General features: G+C 43.3%; 1 protein-coding gene across 6 annotated transcripts in view; it reads left to right on the forward strand.

Annotated features, from left to right (window-relative positions):
• LOC130551688 (A disintegrin and metalloproteinase with thrombospondin motifs 20) overlaps positions 1-16,276 on the forward strand; it is a 56,721-nt gene that overhangs the window by 8,962 nt on the left and 31,483 nt on the right. For 3 of the 6 annotated variants that reach the window (XM_057329533.1, XM_057329534.1, XM_057329538.1), the window contains 8 exons: positions 5,408-5,655; positions 6,873-6,956; positions 7,910-8,034; positions 8,133-8,173; positions 8,630-8,735; positions 10,669-10,815; positions 13,842-13,983; positions 14,240-14,344. In XM_057329533.1, coding sequence (XP_057185516.1) covers positions 5,408-5,655; positions 6,873-6,956; positions 7,910-8,034; positions 8,133-8,173; positions 8,630-8,735; positions 10,669-10,815; positions 13,842-13,983; positions 14,240-14,344 — 998 coding nt within the window. Of the gene's footprint in view, positions 1-1,233; positions 1,362-2,195; positions 2,309-4,701; positions 4,762-5,407; positions 5,656-6,872; positions 6,957-7,909; positions 8,035-8,132; positions 8,174-8,629; positions 8,736-10,668; positions 10,816-13,841; positions 13,984-14,239; positions 14,345-16,276 lie in introns of those variants that run through there. The other 3 variants (XM_057329536.1, XM_057329537.1, XM_057329535.1) reach the window with 3 other exon arrangements.

Consider the following 16,276-nt stretch of genomic DNA (forward strand, 5'->3'; position numbering starts at 1 on the left):
TGTCTTAGGGGTTTCAATGGCGTTCAGTGTTGTTTGATGATCAACGTTCTTCAAAATATCTTCTTTTGTGTTCTGAAGAAGAAAGAAACTGCTTTTGTTTCTACTTCAATACAGGTTTGACATGAGGATGAATAACTGATGACAGAATTGTGATTTTTGGGTGAACGTCCGTATATAGAGTCAGTGTTTATACACAGATCATTTTCGCTAATCACGGTTGATATAGGATATAGAAAGTAATTGGTATTAAGTAACTAAATACTTTTTGGAGAGAGTCATTTGTACAGTAATTAGTAACTAGTAATTCATTACTTTTTCAGAGTAACTTACCCAACACTGCCCGTCGCCCGTGTCGTGTCTGTAAATCAAGTTTCCTCTAAGCTTCATCTCTTGATTGCAGACGAGACACATCTGAGCTCAGTTTGATGACATCTTCTGAAACTCTTGCCTCTGTGTGATCTGTCATGTTAAGTGTGTGCTGTCAGTNACAGGTTTGACATGAGGATGAATAACTGATGACAGAATTGTGATTTTTGGGTGAACGTCCGTATATAGAGTCAGTGTTTATACACAGATCATTTTGAACATCTGTCGGTGAGACCACACCAACATTCATATTGACCTGAGAGCTTTATTTCTGAAGAAAGCACGGTGAGCCAAATCGACATTGAGAGATCGTTGGCAAGAACCTTAAAACAAAACGTCTGTCACAATCAAAACATCTGAAATGGACTGAAAACATTCACCCGCCGACCTCGTGCAACCATCATTCAAGAGACAAACAGAATGCTTGGAGGAGCAGACAGAGACCAAAGTCATGTCTTCAGTTTCTCTCATCTTACCAGGTTTGAGAAGAAATCTCAACATTCTGCACTCAGATCTAAATGTAAGATTTCTCTCGACACAAACCACAAACTCATTTTTACTCCTCCTGTGATGTTTTCAAACACATGCCCGTCTCTCAACAATTCTGCAATCCGCTCTCAGTTTGACCTACTGCAAATGACGTTCACTGGTCGACTCGTGAGAAAACCCCGAGCGGTTTGATCTCAGAGACACTTGGCACAGAAAACTGGGACAGTTGGCACGTCCCATCATCCCTTTCATGTGTCGTCTCCACTCGCTCTCCGTCCAATCGCAGCACAGCCGCCCGGGACCTCTGCTTTAAAAGCACACATAAAGGACGGTGACATCACTGACCCTCACAAAGACTCTTTTATGTTGTCATTATATAACCTGCTGTGGACAGTCGGTGCGGACGGTGGACGGGGAACACACAAATGAAGCTCTGAACACGGTGAGAGATGAAGCTTAGAGGAAACTTGATTTACAGACACGACACGGGCGACGGGCAGTGTTGGGTAAGTTACTCTGAAAAAGTAATGAATTACTAGTTACTAATTACTGTACAAATGACTCTCTCCAAAAAGTATTTAGTTACTTAATACCAATTACTTTCTATATCCTATATCAACCGTGATTAGCGAAAATGATCTGTGTATAAACACTGACTCTATATACGGACGTTCACCCAAAAATCACAATTCTGTCATCAGTTATTCATCCTCATGTCAAACCTGTATTGAAGTAGAAACAAAAGCAGTTTCTTTCTTCTTCAGAACACAAAAGAAGATATTTTGAAGAACGTTGATCATCAAACAACACTGAACGCCATTGAAACCCCTAAGACATTTCTCAAAATATCTTCTTTTGTGTTCCAGTGAAGAAAGACTCACTTAGAGATTTACAAACACATGAGAGAGAATAAATGATGATGAAACTTCCTGTTTGGGTGAACTCAGAGCCGTTGAGAGAGAGAGAGTTCTGTCACGTGATTCATGGAGCCTTCAGACAGTTCCAGGAAGTTATGTTTTCTCTTGAAATGCTTTATTTCTTTCATTTTTTTATTCATTAAATGGCTTTCATCTTTAAATGGGTTAGACGTTTACCTCAGTTGGTCTGTTTAGTCGCAGCTCTGTGCCTCACTAGTAACTATTGAGAGCCTCCATTGCTGTGAAAAAACTGTTCCATTGGAGTCAACGGAGTTGACGCGACTCTCTCTCTCAATGGCTCTGGGTGAACTGTCCCTTTAATACTCTTTTGCATGAATAATGTTTTGATCTAGCAGTAGTTGTGTCACAGGCTCTTCGGTGTCGGTCCAGATTGAACAGATTGTAACGTGACGTGTGTTTTAGAGTCCCGAACTCTCTGATCTGATCTCACGTCAGTCTGGTGTCATGAGCCATGTTGAGAGACGTGTTTCCATGATAAGGGCTCTCCACGTCTCGGTTCTTCTCAACGCCTGCAGGTGGATCCATTTACACCGTCTGTCACTCTACAACCTCAAAAACACTCTGATGATGATGTCAGTGTCCTCCAGAAACGATGGTTTTCACTTAATTATCCACAAGTATTACTTCACAGAGTGCGTTTAATACAGATGATTCTCTGTATCATTCTCTGACATCGTGTGTGTGCGTGCGTGTGTGTGTGTGTGTGCGTGCGTGCGTGCTTGTGCGTGCGTGTGTGTGTGTGTGAGCACTTGTCTGTAAAGGCTCTAATGATTATGCTGGTGTTAATCTCTCTGTCTTGCGAGTGTCTTTGTTGAGCTGGTGGTCAAATGAAAGAGATGACGGTCCATGAGGATACGGGCCGCTTCATCTGATTCATCTCTCTGTCTGTGATCTCTGTGTGTGTGTTTCTCATAGAAAGAGTTCTAAATGAGTGAGATGATTTTGTTTTGCTTTGAAGCGGCGCAGAGGCGCTCATCATCATCATCTTCATCTTCATCTCGGCTACTGAAGCTTCATGGATTTATTATTGTGTCAGTAACACACCAGTGTGTCTGCTGGACAGCTATTATTGACTTTCAAATATTTATTATTTCTAGTAATATTGATGATAGATTATTAATTGGTGATGTGATGGACTGTATAAGGAGTTCTGAGAGAGTTTGAGGTGGTGGTCAGAAAAGGGCTTCTCTAGAGTCCAGCTCGCTGCGGGACAACAGACGTCTGTGTGCTGATGGACAGAGAGACACTTGATTCACCCACTCAAACTGTGGGCTGATGATGACACGAGCGCTCTATATTCTCTTTCACAGCTCAGGAGATTTGATGGAGTTCTCTGTTGTGTTTCATGTGAGCATCAGCTTACTCTCAGAAGAAATAAAGAGAGGAGGTGTAAATGAATGTAGATTGTCCAGGTGAAATGTTTGAGTTGATATCGAGATCTTCAATAAGATTGACCTTTGATTGCAGACGAGACACATCTGAGCTCAGTTTGATGACATCTTCTGAAACTCTTGCCTCTGTGTGATCTGTCATGTTAAGTGTGTGCTGTCAGTGATGTCACACACGTGTTTACTGAAGCCACAGGATCTTCCTGTTCATGTTTGCTCAGGGATTTCACCCTTTCAGGAGTCGAGTTTCACACAAAAAAACATCCCGTCTGTGAATGAGGACAAAAGAGAGGCGAGGAAACTATGTGTTTGTTTTGCACACATGCAGCGCTGCTCGTGTGTGTGTGTGTGGGTGTGTGTGCGTGTGTGTGTGTGCGTGTGTGTGTGTGATGTGTGTGTGTGTGCTGGAGAGTAAAGACGTTTGTTCTGCTGATATGTCTGAAATTGCTTCAGATTTTAAACGACTTCTGCTGATGTAACCGAGGTCACATGACAGATGTTCATTGTGTGTGTGTGTGATTTGTTGTAGTTGTTTCTGGAGTTTGTTGTTTGTGGAGTGTTTTATAATTTTTTAGGAACTGAGAAACTTTTAGGATGTTTGGTTTGTGCAGAGTTCACACTGATGAGGTCAAAGGTCAAAGCTCTGAACTTGTAGCGGGATGTAGCTGCTAAAAGAGATGTGTGTGCATTTTGCGTGTGTGTGTGTATGTCTGTGTGCGCATGTGTGTGTGTGTGTGTGTGCGTGCATGTGTTTGCGCGTGTGCACACATATGTGAGTGTGTGTGCGCGTGCATGAGTTGCGTGTGTGCATGCTTGTGTGTTTGCGTGTGTGCACACGTATGTGTTTGCGCGTGTGTGTGCGTGCGTGTGTCTGTGTGTGCGTGCGTGCATGTGTTGCGTGTGTGCACGCTTGTGTGTTTGCATGTGTGCATGCTTGTGTGTTTGCGTGTGTGCACGCGTGTGTGTTTGCGCGTGTGTGTGCGTGCGTGCATGTGTTGCGTGTGTGCACGCTTGTGTGTTTGCGTGTGTGTGTGTGTCTGTGTGTGCGTGCGTGCATGTGTTGCGTGTGTGCACGCTTGTGTGTTTGCGTGTGTGCATGCTTGTGTGTTTGCGTGTGTGCACGCGTGTGTGTGCGTGTGTCTGTATGAGCGTGCGTGCATGTGTTGCGTGTGTGCACGTGTGTGTGTTTGTGTGTGTGTGTGTGTGTGTGTGCGTGCGTGCATGTGTTGCGTGTGTGCAAGCTTGTGTGTTTGTGTGTGTGCACGCGTGTGTGTTTGCGCGTGTGTTTGTGTGTGTGTGTGCGTGCGTGCATGTGTTGCGTGTGTGCAAGCTTGTGTGTTTGTGTGTGTGCACACGTGTGTGTTTGCGCGTGTGTTTGTGTGTGTGTCTGTGTGTGCGTGCGTGTTTGCGCGTGTGTGTGTGGTAATCTTCATGACATGTATCTTTATTGTCTTCATTTCTCTCCGGTGTTTGATTGTAATGACACGTCTGCAGATGTTCACCTGTCACCTGCTGAAGATTCTGTCTCTCCTCAACAGTGTTCATAATGTTCGGTTGTTCTACACACATGTGCTTCTCAGGTTTGTGATTGGTTACGTGAAGAAAGTCAAATATGATGGATTTCTGTAAATTGATGTTAACTGTTGACGGCGTCCACAAATGATGTCAGTGTTTACATCAGTGTTGATGTGTGTGTTTGTGTGTTAGAGGTTATGTCAACACATGTGGAGTTTACAGTAGATTATGTGTTTGTGTTGTGTGGTGTGTGTGGAAGCCGTTCTTTAGACCAGCGCTCACTGGAGAAGGTCTTGCGGTTTAAACTGTGTCATTTTAATTCACAGGAGTTTCCTGTAGTGACGGCTGACCTGATGATGATGATGATGATGATGATGATGATGATGATGATGATGATGTGTGGCCTGAAGTGATTAACCAGAATTTCCTCTTAAACCTAAAGACACTTTCTTTTTCATTTAACTGAAGTGTCTGATATCACGCTCATAATGTGAGAGCGTGGCTCTTCTGAAAAGGTTTTGGCTTCAGCTGTGAGCTTCATTCCAGCACCCTCCGCTCTGACATAATCCCACATCACGCAGCTGTAGATCAGAGCGCACACGTGCACGCAGATGGCTGCGCATACCCTGACTTTAGCATAGACTGTATGAAACGCACATCATATTGTCAGTGAACGCCTCAACTTGAGCATTTCTTCATTCTGTCTCACAGAACATCATGCCAGCACACGCGTCAGTCTCCATAGCAACAGAACTCTCAAAGAGGAAGTGACATCGTTACAGGAAACCCTTCACAAGCGCACCGCCCACTCCAAAGATGATCCCAGCGATGCTCATTCCCGTAAGAAACGCTTCCTGTCGTACCCGCGCTTCGTTGAGCTGATGGTGACGGCCGATGTGAAGATGGTGAGACATCACGGACGGAACCTGGAGCACTACATACTCACTATCATGTCCGTAGTAAGTGAAGGATTCCTTTATTACGCTCTCTCTCTTCAGTTACTGGACAGTATGTGTTGTTTAAAGAAAGATAACGTTCACATCAGGTCTCGATGGATTCTCCGGAGATCAAATGGTGAGGTCTCTTGTTTCTCAGATGTTTCTCCTGAAGTTAGTTGAGTCTCAAACTGGGAGCCAAGATGCCAAAGTTAAAAAGTCTGATATCTCAATATGATCAATTTCTCTTGAACTCTTGAATTAAATTGGGTTGAGAAAAAACACGAGATACCTTGATGGAACAAAAACCTTATGAAAGAGTCTCATCTGAGCAATAAATTATTCCTCTGGAAACAAAATGATAGTTTCGTTGTTTTATGTTCTTGTTATATTCAAGCTCGTGAAATCTGCAGTTGGTCTCATTAACGTCTCAATCGGTTTGAAAGAGAATTTGATCGTTTTTTAATCATTAATTGAGTCCATGTCTTCAGTTCTTTGAGTTGATATATTCATAAATCGATGATATTTTGACGTGTTGTGTTGTTTACATCATGCATGAGACGCTACATGAGCACAATGTAGGGCTGTGCAATTCATCGAAAATGAATCCTAATCGTCAATTTTGGCCTTCAACAATTACAAAAACAAAATAATGGAGGTAAAGCGATTATTGTGCCGCGTTCCATTTGGCAAGGATCCTCTCTTCTCTTGTGGTTTAAATCCACAGCGCAGCCCTTCCCTATGCAGCGGTCAGCTGTGCTCTCTCTTTACATTTATGCTTCAGTTGAATTCACAGATAAAAAGCCGAGTTTTTTATTTTTCGATGTTTTTTTAAAGTTAGTGAGTAATCGTGTTAAATAACCGGGATCTCAGTATTGGGCAAAATAACCGTGATTATGATTTTTGTCATAATCGAGCAGCCCTACCACAATGCAATGCCTTCAACTTGAGCGCCATTCACTCGTGTGTCAGTAGAGCGCTCTGCATTGATGATGTCACAGTTCTCTTGGCCAATCAGAAGACGCCATTGGTGTGTCTGACGGTGATTTATGGCAGCTTCCATCTGTGATCTGTCTGTCTGTCTGTCAGTGGTTTTGTTGAGGTTTGCCCTTTGGCTTCACACAGACACACGGGACGTTTAGAGAGACTTAATGACTTCCTGACAGACTCTCAGGCTTACGTGATCTCTTGAAGGGTGTTGTTTTATATCCACACTTTGGTTTGCTTGTATCTTGCTTCAGGTTGCTGCGATCTACCGAGACCCCAGTGTGGGAAACCTCATAAACATCATGATTGTCAAACTCATCGTCATACACAACGAGCAGGTACACAAGACACACACACACACACACACACACACACACACACACACACACACGTGAGGCTTTCTGAATAAATCACTGGACTAAAGAATGACCTGCCAGGTTAAATAGAGTCTGGTCATCTGCACTCTTCAAAATAAAGGTGCTTTGATGCCATAGAAGAACCTTTTCTGTCTAAATGGTTTCATAAAGAACCGCTAACAGCCGAAGAACCTTTCTGTCTCACAAAAGGTTCTTTGTGGTGAAAAAAGATCACGGAAAGGTAAGAAAGAGATGGTTTGACTGAATGGTTCTTCTGTGGCATCGCGGTGAAGAATCTTTTATGCACCTTTAGTGTGTCATACAGTGTATGTTGTAATTTAAACAGAGTAAAATTAAAATATCGTGAATAAACAATTTGATGTTCTTCTAGGTGTTCTCTAATGACAAAAAACTGTATAATAAAACTGAAGAAATAATGGAAGTGTCCAGGACTGATATTCTCCTCCTCTGTAAGGTTTTTTAAACACAGCGATATTTACATTAAGTTTGATTTAAACACATCTACTACTAATGTTCTCTTGTCACGCTGTGTACACGACTTCTCATTACCCATACAGCTAGTTTTCCACATTTAAAGAAATGTTCTATTAAAATATACTGTACTTCATTAATGTCTTATTATGTCTGATGAATAAAAACTTGCTTAGGCATCATGGCTTCGCTTGATTTTAGCAGAACATTACATTTACATTAGTCATTTAGCGGACGCTTTTATCCAATAGCATGTTTTAAATGGTGACGGTAATGAGAATTGTTTCAGAATTGGACATGAATGCCTGTAAACGTATCATACCTTGTTTTAAATGAATATAAAGGGAATTTGTCGAAACAGGTGTTTTTAAACCAAGATTGGGTGAGAATCCCAAGCCGTGAGCAGTTGTTTCTCTTGGATGAGCTGTTGTCTTGTTCCTCAGGAAGGGCCGAACGTAAGCTTCTACGCCACCTCGACGCTGCATAACTTCTGCGTCTGGCAACAGAGTCACAACGCTTTAGACGACGGTCACCCCGACCACCACGACACCGCACTTCTCATAACCAGGTGACCTGACCCTCACCTTTGACCTTCTCCTTCCAGTAAACCAAAGACGTGTAGGTTTGTGTGGGTTGTGTGATGAGACGTGTGTGTTTGTGTCGCAGGGAGGACATCTGCCGAGCGAAAGACAAGTGCGACACGTTAGGTAAAACACTCTTCATCTTAATGTAAAACTTCAGAGAAGAGAAGAGAAATGTTTTTTGGTTTCGACCTCAACATACAGTTTGATTAATGCTTCAGACAAGAAGAAATTGAATATTTGATTGAGCCGCTAGATTGACTCTGAAGTCCTGCACGTCTGATGTTGAGTTCTGCTATATTTAGAGGGAAGATGAAAGAGAATGTGTTCATGAACGCCGTCAGCTGTGCGGCTCGTGCTCCAGCAGCTGTGGGTTTGTCAATGACTTCTCTTGAAGCGTCAAACTCGGTGACCTGCGACCGGGCCCCTGCGCAGGTGTTCAGGGCCCACGATCTGTCATCCCTTCAATTTAAAGAGGGATCAGGCCTGAGAGAGCTAACGTAGCATGTCCAGATGACGTTTCTGTGTGTGTGTGTGTGTGTGTGTGTGTGTGTGTGTGTGTGTGTGTGTGTGTGTGTGAAGGTCTGGCGGAGTTGGGGACGATGTGTGACCCCTACCGCAGCTGCTCCATCAGCGAGGAGAACGGACTGAGCGCATCCTTCACCATCGCTCATGAACTCGGTCACGTGTAAGTTCATTCTCAAAGCTCGCTCACGATATTTCATCCTCCCGCCGAACGTTTGTCTCTTCCTCTCGTTATGAATTCAGATCTGTCAAGTTTTCCAAAAGCACAGGCAGCAGGAGTTCCGCCGGTCGATACGGCGACGGTCACATTTATAATCTGTCAGTCTCGTGTTCTGGACGTGCCGTCGCTCATTCTCAAATGCTCACTCTCTTAATGCTGATGAATGTCGTCTGTTTGGTCAAAGCACATTCCACACACACGCACATTTCAACAATCTTTCATCGCTGAACATCTTTCACAGCGACGTCTCGCAGAAGTCCGTGTGCACAGATTTAAACTCAGAAATGGAGATGCTGTCAAGTTACCAGTCGTGCGGTTTTGCTTTCACAGATGTTTTCGGTTCACACTGAACATGAATCTTCTGTAAGAAGAGACACCCTTTGTGTTTCACAGCAGAAATAAAGTTTGTAACGTCACGAGTAAATGTTGAGCCGAGTCTTCAGGTTTGTGTTGATGTTCTGATCTGTCATTGAGGATGATCACAATCCCTGTTGAGGACACTAAACATCTGATAGCAACACGGCTTTGTTCTGAATGTGTTGGCGTTTGATGGGACAGCTGGAATTTTCAAGTCTGACCTCATCGGATTGTTGCTGCTATTTTTGAAGGGTTTATTCCAACGCAGCTCGTCCTCTTAAAGTGCTTTCATTCAACACAAACCCATTTCTGGAAACTTCCACCCTCCCATAAGACAGAAACATCACACATGAGGGCCTTATCGTACACCCGGCGCAATGCGGCGCAAGTGTTTCTGCTGGTTTCAGTTCTCATTTCCCCGTCCTGCGCTGCATTGGTTAAACAGAAAATGCATTTGCGCTCATTTGTGCGCCCAAAATAGACTGCGCCATAAACCAACTCAAAGCTGCTCTAAAGTCAATAGTGCAATATTTGTTTTGTTATTTAAAGAGCGCTTTAGTAGAAAATGCGCCTCTGGGCGGGTCCATCACTTTACGTATTACACAGAGGGAAGCGCAGCAGCACACAAACATGCCAAATATAAAAAATAAATGAAGTACAACGTAAAAGATTATTATCGCGCACATAAAGCTAAAAATCCAGCTTGTCCTGTAGATGGTCGTGCGCGCTTTAACCTCACGCATGCGCGAGCAGATGCGTTTCCTCTCTGGAGAAGCGTCCAGTCTTTGCTGTGTAAGTAGCGAGCGCAACTGGCTCTTAAAGGGAATGAGAGATGAGATTCTGATTGGTTTGCTGCACGTCACGCCCAAAACACACCCATGACTCATTAAGAGAATCGGGACGACCCGTTTAGACCATGGACCGTTTTCCTGTCGTTAAACTAGCACAAGTGGATTCGGACACGCCCTGAGTGCACCTGCGCCGTGCGCGTAACACCGTGTCTGCACCGGATGCGGCAAGATGCGACGCGACAAGAGAACGCATTAGAACCCGTTATCATTTTCAATTCTGTCCACACCGGACGCGCACCAATCCCGTTAGAACAAGCTGTGTGTCCGCTGTAGACATGCGCTTAGGTCGTTCAAATAGGGCCAGAGATCTCAATCATTTCTCTTAGACGTCAGTAAGATCTCATGTGTGTCTCAGATATTTCAGTCAGAAATGTGTCTGTCATGAGAGTTTGAGAAGAGATCTCAATGAGTCAAACTGAGCTCAGATGTGTCTCGTCTGCAATCCAAAGTCTCAGTATGAGCTCAGACATTTCTCATCAAATCCTGATTATTTGAGCCCTATAATCCTCCCGACTCTTCGTGTCTCGTTTGATTCTCGTTTCATTTCTCCTGAGCAAGTGTAAGAGAAACATCTGAGACAACGTTGAGACAGTTTTCTGTTCATGAGTATTCTGTCATTTTTTAGCATCATGTTGTTGAATTTTTGCGGTTGTTTGTGTGTGTTTTAGGTTCAACATGCCTCATGATGACAGTCCGAAGTGTCGTGAGTCTGGTGTCAAGCATCAGTATCACGTCATGGCTCCGACGCTCAACTACGACACCAGTCCGTGGTCCTGGTCCACATGCAGCCGCAAACACATCACTGATTTCCTCGAGTGAGTCTCACTCTCTGTGTCTCTGGATTGATTGATATTTGTTGATGTTTCTCACTGGTTCGGGTGTTTGAGCAACTGGTTTATCTGGTTTGCAGCGCTTGACCAGTGTGATCTGGTGTCGTGGTTTTAAGGTTAAAATGACCTTTGAGTGAATCGTGATTGGGTCGCGCTCTCTCTTTCGGTCTGCGTCTGTCGGCTTTCTCTCGGGGTGCCGGACAAACAGTCATTTAGTTGCCGGCGTGCTTGGCCCCTCGGCAACGGTAACCGGGGGCAACGACTCATTGAGGGCTTCTCAGAGTTCCTTTAAGACAGGAAATGTCAGTTCTAATGAGATTTTCTCTGGACGCGAGCCTTTGATCTTCTGCTCGAGTGGATGCAGAGAGCTTCACAAAAGAGAGAGAGAGAGTTTGTATCACAGCCGGGACGAGCGAGTTACGCGGTGATGTGTGTGTGTGTGTGTGAGGCCGAGACATTTCATCACTAAATCAAAACTTGAAACGGTGTTTGTGGAATATAATGAGTTTACCTCTCTCTCTCTCACACACACACACACACACACGTGAAGCATTTCAGTTTTTGTGTCATCAGAAAGTGCCCTAATGAGTGAAACAAACAGGTGTTTGACTTCACTGCCAACTACAAACTGCACTTAATAACACATCAGAGAGTTTCCCGTCAGCACACGGCGCACTTTTATGAAGGTTGTTTTGTTGAATGGGTTTTTGATACAGTCTTAAACTCAATGAGCTATTGAGGGATTTTAAGCCCAACAAATTCAATGAGCGCTCAATGAAATCTGCTGAAAACAGCTGTTCTTTTGTAGCTCTTAAAGAAAGGGTGTGGTGGGACGACATACACAACGTTACAGAGCGAGAGAGAGACTTCCAGTGATGCTAAAATGCTCCCGTTCTGTGCATTGTGTAGAAAAGGAAAAGAGGAGGAAAACTTTACCCCTGTTGAAATGCGCTCTTTGTGCCGTCTGGTGTCTAACTAAGTCCAGTCAATCATTTACCGTCAGGTAACAAAACAGACCACCCGGCACCGGCTCCATGAACCTCACACTTGACCTACAGACACCACTGCATTCATGTCAAACCATTGTCACGTGACACAAAAAAACTACAAGGGCCCGATTCACGAAACTGACCAAATATAAGATTGTTCTTAAGATAAATTATAGGAAGTTCCTAAGAATGTTGATAAGTGCGATTCTCAAACATTTCTTTAAAAGTTCTCAAATATTTTTTTCTTCATTTTTGTCGTAAGAATAAATGACATATGCTTCGTCAACGATTACACGTGTTGTAACTGTAGTTATTACACGGCTCATTGAGTGCTTGATTCTGATTGGCCAGTCGCGACATTCCAAGGATTGTTATGTTCAAATAACAAGCGCTCAAAACTAATAACACCTGTAACCCGGATGCTGCAAATCATTTTGAGAGGGGCAGTTTAATATTACACAAAAATGAATTATAAATATGTCTTTTAATAACACATATGACATTATATTTACAAATGATTAAACCAATTTGCCTGTTCGTGATGTTTGAATGTCGTTTCTTACTTTAAAACCAAAACTAAACGGCTTTTCCGCGCGGAAGGTCTGCATTCGGTAAAAATGAGCTAATCAAATATTTCACATTTCATGTCCAGTTTTCTTCTCATGTGGCAAGTAGGCGTGTAATAAGCGGGATAATGTACAAGCAATCTGGTCCTTGATTCTGATTGGCTGAGCGGAGTTCTAAGCCGTTATAAAATACCTCAATATATAACGGCTGACCGCACCACATAGCCTAAATATCATTTTATTTACTTTATTTTATGAAACCTTGCTAAGCATATGGAATAACCGTTTTATAAAAGCAATAAGCCCCGCGAAGCAGTGGGTTACAGTGCATTTTATAACAGCTACGGGGTTTTAGGCACTCCTTTCGCGTCATGCCACAACGCCCTTAGCTGTTATAAAATGCACTGTAACCCACTGCTTCTTGGGGCTTATTGCTTTAATAAGCCCCTTCAGTGCGACACAAGACCCTTATTTCTGCCATAACAACCGGCTGCTTGTACATTAGCCCTTACATGTTTATCTACACAAGAAACGTGTTGCACCTCGTATTCTTATATAGCCTATATATATATATTAGCATGTGATGTGTTAAACAGCATCAGCATGTTAGCTAAGATCTTAGCAAGTGCTGAAAATTAAGCTATATTTATGGTAATACTTTGTGTGTGTTACTATGTCATAATATTTGTGATCCTCTCCGTTTCGAGTCACTTTGTCCCAGAATAATGTAAAAAGTGCTCTGTTTTTAATAATGAAAGCTAAAGTAAGGGAGCTAACATTAGACATCATCATTATATCAATATAAAAATTCCTTAATAAAGCAAACGTCAAAATTATGATTCTAGCTTGATACAAAACACGTCACATGTGAAACAACCAATACATGTATTAAACATCTTACCTTTTGAGATTTAAGACAACCGTGATGCTGTCGTCATTTTATGATGATGCTTACCACAGCCTTTGTTTCCAGAATTTGCATTCTTAACTTTTTTCCTAAGATCAATTTTAAGAACTGTCTTAAGAAGTTTTTTTTTCGGGGAATACAGAACATTCCTAACTTCTTTCTTAAACTAGAATTGAAAAGGTAAGAAGATTCCTCACTTCCTGTGAGGAGACCTGAAAATATCTTCTTAACAAAATTCTGTCATCATTTATTCATCCTCGCGTGTTTGTAAATCTGTGTGTGACTCAAACACAAAAGAAGATATTTTGAGGAATGTTTTGTCTTCATGCAATGAACTCAGTTTGATTATCAGCGTACTTCAAAATATCTTCTTCAGTGTTGTAAAGAACAAACAAACTCATTCAGGTTTGAAAAGAAAACAGTGACATCATTTTCATTTTTGGGTGAACTGTCCCTTTAAGACGGACAGAATAAGCTGGTTTCCGTTTCATCATTGCACTGTAACCAGCTGTTGTGTGTTGATATTTGTTGTGTTTCTATGTTTAACAGTACGGGTTATGGTGAATGTCTCTTGGACGAGCCTCCGGGCAGAACGTATAATCTTCCCGCTCAGCTCCCGGGTCAACTCTACGACGCCAACCGACAGTGTGAACTCATGTTCGGCCCCGGATCACAAGTCTGTCCGTTTATGGTAGGACATCTGTCAACGTCAGCTCATAACAGTCGCACGAGTGTGTCGGTGCTAAAGCTCGTGTAAATCTCAGCCGTCGGGCACGTTTTCATAAGCAGAGACGAGATATTTCACTAGACCTGTGAGAGGATCCCTTCAACCGATGTCGTCACTTAAAATGACAGTTTGCTGGTTTACTCCGCATCGTCATATGACTCTGAAAGAAGAAGATATTCAGAGAAATGGCACAGTAGCAGATGTTTGGTGTGTATTTCAGAAACAGTGCAAGCGTCTGTGGTGCACCAGCGCGGAGGGAGATCACAAAGGCTGTCGTACACAGCACATGCCCCTCGCGGACGGATCTGACTGCGGTTATGGGATGGTAAGACGCTTTTCTTAAACTGTGCATGCTTTGTTGTTGTGTGTGTTAAAGTGAAATGTCAGCGATGAGGAAGAGGGAGTCTGAGCTCCACCGTGACATTCAATCTTTATTGGAGGCAAATGAATTGACTCCCACACGACTGCAGCTGGGACAGTCGGCCAGTGTGACGAGAACTGTCGTCATGTAGCGCTGCCACTCGAGGAATCGTCTCTGAGACGCTGATGTTCAGATCTTTGAGAGGGTTTGGTTGGAGGTGAAGTGTGTCTTGAAGCGCTCGTCTCGGTCGAGTCGGCCTGTTTGAAGCTCTCCAGCGAGAGCGGCTCAGCCCTCGGCCGAGTGAAGAAAGCGTTGATGTGGACAGCATCTTAATCCAAGCACGTCACCTGAGAACACCAAACACTCATCAGACGCTCACCTGAATCATTCTAAAGCAGATCTTTCTTTAATATTCCCCTTAAAAACATGTGATGGGTTTGGAAGTGTTTGGCTCTTATTTCAACTCTTACTTCAAGACGCTCTCTGTGCTCGAGGGAGAGATTTCATGAACCAGAAGGACTCCTTCACGAACGCAACATCACTGTGTTGTTTTACTTCACTCCGCACGGTTATAGACCCTGTCATCGGACGCATGCGGCCTGCTCTGAAGTTAACTTCGCTCTGTGTTTGGTGTCAATGTATCAATTCATTTCATACAGATCAATATTCATTTATATTAATGTTTCATTGTATTCAACGAAATTAAAACTACTCGAGCGTTATTGATTCTTCGTGGAGGTCTACCGAAAGTTATGCTTGTTGCCGTAAAATGGTTTGAAGTCTGGATGTTCTTCATCGTGTAGCCTCCTCTTTGTCGTTCCTAAAACTTGGTTCTTTCTCTGCTAACACAAATCTGTTTTAAGAACGTTTTAATGACATTCCCATTACGTTATGAAAACATGCTAATGGTTTAAACCTTGCACTAATGATGTTTTTATGCTTACATTTTCATAGTGTTTAGCAATGACATAATGTTGCTAATACGTCATTTTATGTCATCGAAGTTCTGAGAAGGTTTTTATTCAGTTGCGTTGTAGTTTTGTTGGTTGCATTTAAGAATACAGGCACGTTTTCCTGTTTCTACCGCTCAACAGATGACTGTATCTTGTTTGATTGAAACACAAATAGTTTTTGAGATAAACAAGCGAACAAAGAAACAGGTATTTTATAAGTTGGCAGTGATTTATTTGGCTGGTAATGATGATGGTTTGTGTTAGATTGTGTGTGTGTGTGTGTGTGTGTGTGTGTGTGTGTGTGGATGCTCCTCTCTGGTGTTTGTGGTGCGGAGGGCCGGGTGTCACCTCTTCATGAGGCCGTTTGAAGTGGCAGGAGCTCACCTGCCCGTCTACCGCTCTTTAATGTGGAAACACGTCTGTCTTCTCTCTCAAAACATCGGCCGTTTGATCCCCGCTCAGCTCGGGCGTGACGAAACTGCAGCCGCTCATGCAGCACGTGAGTTTCAGTCTGTGAATGTAAAGCGCGCGATCTGATGGAAGAGTTCATCCGGTGTCATGGCTGTGATTCTGTCTCTCTCCACCGGTCTCATGGGATGCTGGCTGGCGTACTGTGGTCACATGACCTCAGCGGTCGAGTTCTGCACTAATGAGGACGTCACATCAGTACCGCTCGGCTCTCACCCTCTGGCATCTGTGTGTGTGTGTGCGAGCGTGTGCGTAGATGTTTGAGGTCTGTCATTAGGATCTGAAGGGATTCACAGCATCACCGCTTGTGTTTACATGCAGCAGTCGTGTGTTTTGTGTACGTGTCATTTGTCAAACACACATCGGATGATTATAGATCAGCTGTCATGTTGTGAGTGTCACAGTTACACAAACTCTTCACAATTCAACCGAGTGTGTGCGAGCTGTGGATTGTGCTGTTATCCCTGTGTGTGTG

Source organism: Triplophysa rosa, linkage group LG3, assembly GCF_024868665.1.
Source record: "Triplophysa rosa linkage group LG3, Trosa_1v2, whole genome shotgun sequence".
Classification (NCBI taxonomy): Eukaryota; Metazoa; Chordata; class Actinopteri; order Cypriniformes; family Nemacheilidae; genus Triplophysa; species Triplophysa rosa.